Source organism: Seriola lalandi, unplaced genomic scaffold (genome assembly GCF_002814215.2).
Source record: "Seriola lalandi dorsalis isolate HSWRI2012SDOR001 ecotype SW California unplaced genomic scaffold, Sedor1 jcf7180002050994, whole genome shotgun sequence".
Lineage (NCBI taxonomy): Eukaryota > Metazoa > Chordata > Actinopteri > Carangiformes > Carangidae > Seriola > Seriola lalandi.
In genome coordinates this window covers 1,245-6,918 of record NW_019521547.1, presented here as the reverse complement: position 1 = coordinate 6,918, position 5,674 = coordinate 1,245, and the positions used below count along the sequence as shown (strand labels likewise).

The following is a 5,674-nucleotide window of genomic DNA, read 5'->3' as shown; positions in this document are numbered from 1 at the left end:
TGATGTGATTGGTTCTGTTGGTATTTGAACATAAACCAAAGTGTTGGACAAACTGTAAATATGAACTGATGATAGCCGGAGGATCAACAACATCCTCGAGTGTTATATTTACATGTCAGTCCATCTAAATGTTTAAGTCTGGATAGACGTAATGGACCAACTAACCATGGCTCCTGCTGAAATACATTTTCATTGCTATTTGCATGTTGTAAATCCAGTTGAAGTAAGCTATATCTGTTTGACAGTGATGTTTCTTTTTCAGTATTGGCAGTGACCTGTTCGCTCGTGACAGCAGGTAAATATAGAGTCAATCTAGTATTATAGTCATTACAGTTTTTCTTTTAAAAATACATGTCTTGACCACATTTTAACTCACACTTCCACATCTGTTTTTTTTTTTTTTTTTGGTTTGTTTTAGACGTGTCCACAGAAACAGTTATCACCTGTGACAATGGCAACGACGTCCAACGGTGGTATGACTGAACTCTAAAGGTGGTGAATGCTACATTTAAGCTGGAAGATGTAAACAAACTGACCAAATCAATGTTGTGGGTTGAACAACCATATAGGTCGTTTTCTTTTTTTTTAAATAACCCACAGGGGCGTGTCCTGAAATAGCGCCGCTACGGTGCCCGGCGTATCGAACCTCAGTTGTCAGGGTTACAAAAATAAACATAATTCTATGCAGTAGATTAATCTATCTATACACATATTCCCCGTTTGTTAATAATAATTTGTCATTTTTTATAGAATATCGAATATTTTTTATTTAACAACTGTCTCTGTGGTTTGGTATTTAAAACATTTTTGGCTGTAAGGTCGTACAGTATTAATAAAGTTCGGTTGAATTAACCAATCACGTTCTTGTTACCAGACTGATATCCTTCCGCTGTGAAAGTAGTTCTACTTTATAGTTGTGATTAATAATTTAATTGGGACTCGCAGTGGTTAACATTGCCATTAACGACATAGTTCAACCTTTTATGAAATGATATTGCTTTTTTAATCGAGCCAACTTGCCAGGAAATTTTTCTATCTGTCGCACGGATGGATATGAAGTCTGCAAGGAATTGTACAATCACGCAGTGGACTTGGCAGTTACTCGGCTCGGCAGTTAGCTCGGCAGTTACTCGGCTCGTGCAGATCTTAAGGTAAGAAATTAAATTAAACTTCCACAAAACCTTAAAACGAAAGTCTTTGTAAAACACACACGACATTGTTAGGCAATTTATCAAGTCTCATTTTGTACATACGACTTGGAAAACAACGTTTGCTAGAATTTTTTTTTTTTTTTTGGCGACTGCTAGCAAACCGCTTCGTATAACGTTAGCATAATGTTAGCGCCACTTGGGCCGTTAAGCTAACTTGGTTGTGACTATAGGGCTGGGACGATTATCCGACGTAATCGACGTTGTCGATTATAAAAATTATTCGACGTGGAATTTTTGTGTCGACGCGTCGTGTAAAATCACTCAGGGTAAATGTTCATAGAACAAAACCGGAACTTTCTAAATGGACCGTTTATATCCATCGTCTTTGGTTTACCCGGATACAAGCGCAGCGCACGGACTGGGACAAAGCGGTGACGTAATAAAGTCATTGACTACATGAATGATTTACGTCTGTGTAATATATTTGAACAACACGGCGGCGTCTACCAGCAGTACGATTTAAAACTATGTACATTTCCAAGTGATCCTAAACTGTTTAGTAGTATATTTTCTGTCTCATTTGTATTGTCTTATCAAGTAACTTTGGCATGCATATTATTAGCACTTAAAATAATGTCTAAATGTTTTTTCTGTGTTGGGTTGCACAGGTCCATCTACTTCTCAGAAGCCCACGGAGAGCAGGTCCGGTGGTGGTAAGTATTGCCATTTGTTTTGTCTCTCAGCAGAGCACAGTGCACAGCCAAAGTCATCTGATGGCTACACACTTTAAAAAAAAATCTTTTTATCTCCTTTTTAGATGAAAGGTCTCTTTCCATTCCTCTTGCGAAATCCAGCACTTCCACCAGATTCCCTATCTCTCAAGCAAGTTAGTATATAAGTCTAGGAATTTTTCAATGTCATGTACTCATAGTCTGCAGCAGCACCATAGAGAATGAGGTTGTTATTAATATTTGGATATAATCTATTAACGTCGGGATCAACACAGCATGAATAGTATGAATATTACCATAGACAGTGATAGCTGACACTCGAACATACTGTAAGTTCCTCTGGGAATTGAGGAACTACAGAGTTTTGAATACATTACACTGGGTAATCCAGTCTTTTCTATTCATTGTTAGAGTTCCAGAAAATTGTTATATCAAAACTTGTGACACTGCACGATGAAATAAAGAAGCTGCAGAGGAGTGAAGCAAATTCTGCAACACACATCGAGAAGATGCAGTCTTTAGAAGACTTTAACCAGATGGAGGAATCATTGTCTGGCTCTGACAATTTCAATAATTTGGTAAGATGCTTTCAATCTGTTGGACCTGTTCATATGAGTCAACTGTCACAAAACAAATACACAGGCGGGATTAATCCATTTAAAATATTGAACCAGATTGGGGTAAAAAATCTAGTATATATCAAGTTTCAATTCTGGTATCCCAACCTTGATTACAATTTAAAAAATATATATTTTCATAAGTCTCAAGTCTTTCTACAAATCCTTAATATATTATTAATTATTATTATTACCACAAGATTTTGGACATAGTCCATAGGCCCTAATTCATACCAGTAAAACTAGTTTAATTTTTCAATAGACAGTCGTACAGTATTTTCAAATTTGGCTGTGAAATTTGAAAAAAATAAAAAGCCTCATTCAAATAGTAGCCTGCCACTATTTGTAGCCTGGTCCCAAACTAATTTTTTATTCAAAGTAGCCCCGGCTATTATTTGGGGAAATACGCTAACATGGATAACATCAGCTAGTTTCCTCCCTAACATTACGCGAAGAAGAGCATGTTTGTGTGTGTGCATAATGTAAACCCAAGTCGACATACATTGTTTATGTTTAATCCAGTACTATTAGAGCTGTAATCACAATACTGTGAAACCATAATATTTTTGCTTAAGGTTATCATACCGTCAGAATCTCATACCAACCCATGCCTATTCACAACCTTAACTGTGCTATTGTGTATTATTATTTTGTCTGTAAATACTAGCTGGTATAGCGTTATTTCAAAGCCATACAGGCAGTAGCTTCAGCAATTATGCTGCTTGTCATGTGAAGCCATGGCTGTTGAAAGGAAAATATGAAGCCATCTAGGACCAGTTGACCACCTGTCTCTTGAAGTAAAGTGCATCAATGCATAAATAAAAGTAAATATTTTTCTCTTAAAATCTGCTCAAGTGAGATGCAATAAAACTGTGACAAGTACACTTTACTCAAAAGTTGCATGTACCATAGTAAATGTAAGCTGCTACCACTCTGCCACTCGGATTGCCAGAACAGCTCAAGGCTTCAGTCATAAAAAATGGTTTTCTTTATAGGTTCATCGGCTGGCAAGAGTGGGTGGTAAAGATGTAAAAGACTGCACACACAAAGTGCTTGACAGGTATTTCTTTAATCATTTACTTGTGATTTTTTGCATAGTAGACATATTTCTTTAGACAGTGAAGCAGAACAGTTGATTAAGGGAAGCTTTCTTTGTTTTTATCTTGTGGCACCAATCAGCATGTTAACTAACTTGTGTTTCTCTTGGAATAGGCTCTTCACCAACCAACTCATGTCCCTTTTCAACTTGAAGGGAAAAGGGGAAAAAAGAAAAGATGGGCCTGGAAAACACAAAGGTGTTTACTGTCATAAAAGGTAAGCTTAAAGATCTTTTTCAGTAATAACTATTCTGAATGAAACAGAATGATAGTTAATGTTGTTTTATATCATAAACTGAACCTGAGTTTCCAACGCACTACAAGCGATATAATTCAGCATAATTACAGCCTCATTTGATGATCCTATTGCACACAGCAGGTTGGTGTTCAACTGTCAACACCAACCTGGATCAAAACCAGAGAACTATATTTTGGGGAAATGTTGCTTTTTGTATTGAGTACTCACATTCTTCTGAAGTGATGCGTGAGTTCCCCAACACACACAGACCTGCATAAACCCATCCACCTCACTGTTTAAAGCAACAACACTCAATCCAGCTCAAACTTTGTAATTTTGTCTTCTAATCTTTTTTCTGTATTGTGGAGCTGTATTCTGGATTCAGAATATCTGAATTTGGACATAACTGATAAGAGATATAACAGCAGTGTGGCACGGTGGTGGAGACCAGTGCTCTCTCAAATTTGTCTTAGCATTTTATTCCTTTTAGCCCTCTCCAAACAGGTGTTACTGTGCTGCAGAAAAAAAATGTTTGATCACTTTGTGTGTTTGCTTGTGTGCTTGGCCTTTGCTTTGGCCAGGGGCCCGTTTAAGAAAGGAAGTTTAACAAATTCTGATCCTAACCATAAACTCAGAGTTAATTTCCCCTCAGATTGGAAACTCTTAAATTTCTGGTTCTAGAAGAGATTATTTGAGTTAATTCAATCAAGTTATGTGCATGCAACACAATAATGGAGACCGATGATTTACCATAGCAACAGTTGAAGAGAGAGAAGTGGCATTGGGAGAAAATTGCTGATCCAATCAATGTGTAAATTTGAATGTGTATTCATTTCATATTTAATCACACTTAAACTATAATATTAGACCCGGAATTGACTGTGGCTCTGTAAGATGGAGGAAACGGAGAGAAACTCGAGGTTCATTGAAGAAACCTTGACAAGGGTTAACAGACTCAGAGTTTTCACTATAAACCTGCTTTCTGACATGGGCCTCTGAACAGTAGCATCATTATGTATTGACACTTTCAATTTGGCTCCTCTGAGGATGTATTCACATGATTTTTTTGTTGTTTGTTTTTTGATATTATTCTTTTTATTTTAGCTGCTGTTATGCAATGGGATTCTGCTGCGACGGAGGCGCAAATCAGATCTGCAGCCGCAGATCACCTGAAGCATGCCCCGGGACGAGTTGGAGGAGGAGGTTACAATTAGGTTTTTTTAGCAAGGGAATTTTTACTCATTTCTAATTTTAAATACTTTTATATATTTATAGTTTTGTTAGTTTCGTTTTGTTCATTGTTCACTGTTGTAAAAAGTTTTTTAAATGTGTTCGTGGCTTTTCATCAAAGTCCTTGAATAAAATTCGATAGTGTGAATCTTAAATCAGCAAATTACCTGTCATCATTACATCTATCCCCAGCAGTGTTACAGCTCACCCCAGTGGGGAGGTTGTAACTATGGAATTCCTTGTATTAGACGTTCACTTCGATAATTAATGAAGTCCAATAGTTTTATGTGTTGTAGACAAATATGGATACTGTGTGTCAACAACTGTTTAGTCATTGATGATCAAACAGAAAGTGATACTATATCATATCCTATAAGAATGAATGCTCACTCACTCACTGTCGCACACAGATCCAAGTTGTCTATTTCTGCTCAAACATGCATTCTTCACTTTTTATGTTTGTGTCAATTTGAGGACAGTGGAACTTTATACTAATTATCTTTAACGTTTATCCATTTTTTAATATCTGATTAGCATCTCTGGTCATCACTCATCTAATCAGTACAGGACAGTAGTGGTTAATTGTAGTGTGTGCATTTCATTCATGTCA

The 5,674-nt window shown here is 36.7% G+C and overlaps 1 protein-coding gene across 6 annotated transcripts; it reads left to right on the top strand.

Moving 5' to 3' along the window:
• Positions 1 to 170: 170 nt before the first annotated feature.
• On the top strand, positions 171 to 5,219 carry LOC111649484 (uncharacterized). Of its 6 annotated transcripts, none has more exons than XR_002760296.2 (8): positions 173 to 295; positions 419 to 1,151; positions 1,820 to 1,864; positions 1,969 to 2,037; positions 2,294 to 2,460; positions 3,495 to 3,559; positions 3,712 to 3,813; positions 4,939 to 5,219. XR_002760296.2 is itself a non-coding variant. In XM_087171996.1 (8 exons), exons 2-8 carry the CDS (start codon positions 452 to 454, stop codon positions 5,081 to 5,083), a joined length of 615 nt encoding a protein of 204 aa, XP_087028122.1. In that variant the 5' UTR covers positions 178 to 295; positions 419 to 451; the 3' UTR covers positions 5,084 to 5,219. The 6 variants fall into 6 exon arrangements, 3 of the variants coding, with proteins under 3 accessions (XP_087028123.1, XP_087028122.1, XP_087028124.1); XR_002760297.2 differs by having other exon boundaries at positions 174 to 295; positions 419 to 492; XM_087171996.1 differs by having other exon boundaries at positions 178 to 295; positions 419 to 473.
• Positions 5,220 to 5,674: the final 455 nt, after the last annotated feature.

Bases quoted from the DNA above. Each gene is read 5' to 3' on its own strand.
- LOC111649484 (XM_087171996.1), top strand. From the start codon at position 452: ATGGCAACGACGTCCAACGGTG. The intron at 2,038-2,293 runs GTTAGTATATAA...ATTCATTGTTAG, and splicing joins ATTCCCTATCTCTCAAGCAA to AGTTCCAGAAAATTGTTATA. The intron at 3,814-4,938 runs GTAAGCTTAAAG...TTTTTATTTTAG, and splicing joins GGTGTTTACTGTCATAAAAG to CTGCTGTTATGCAATGGGAT.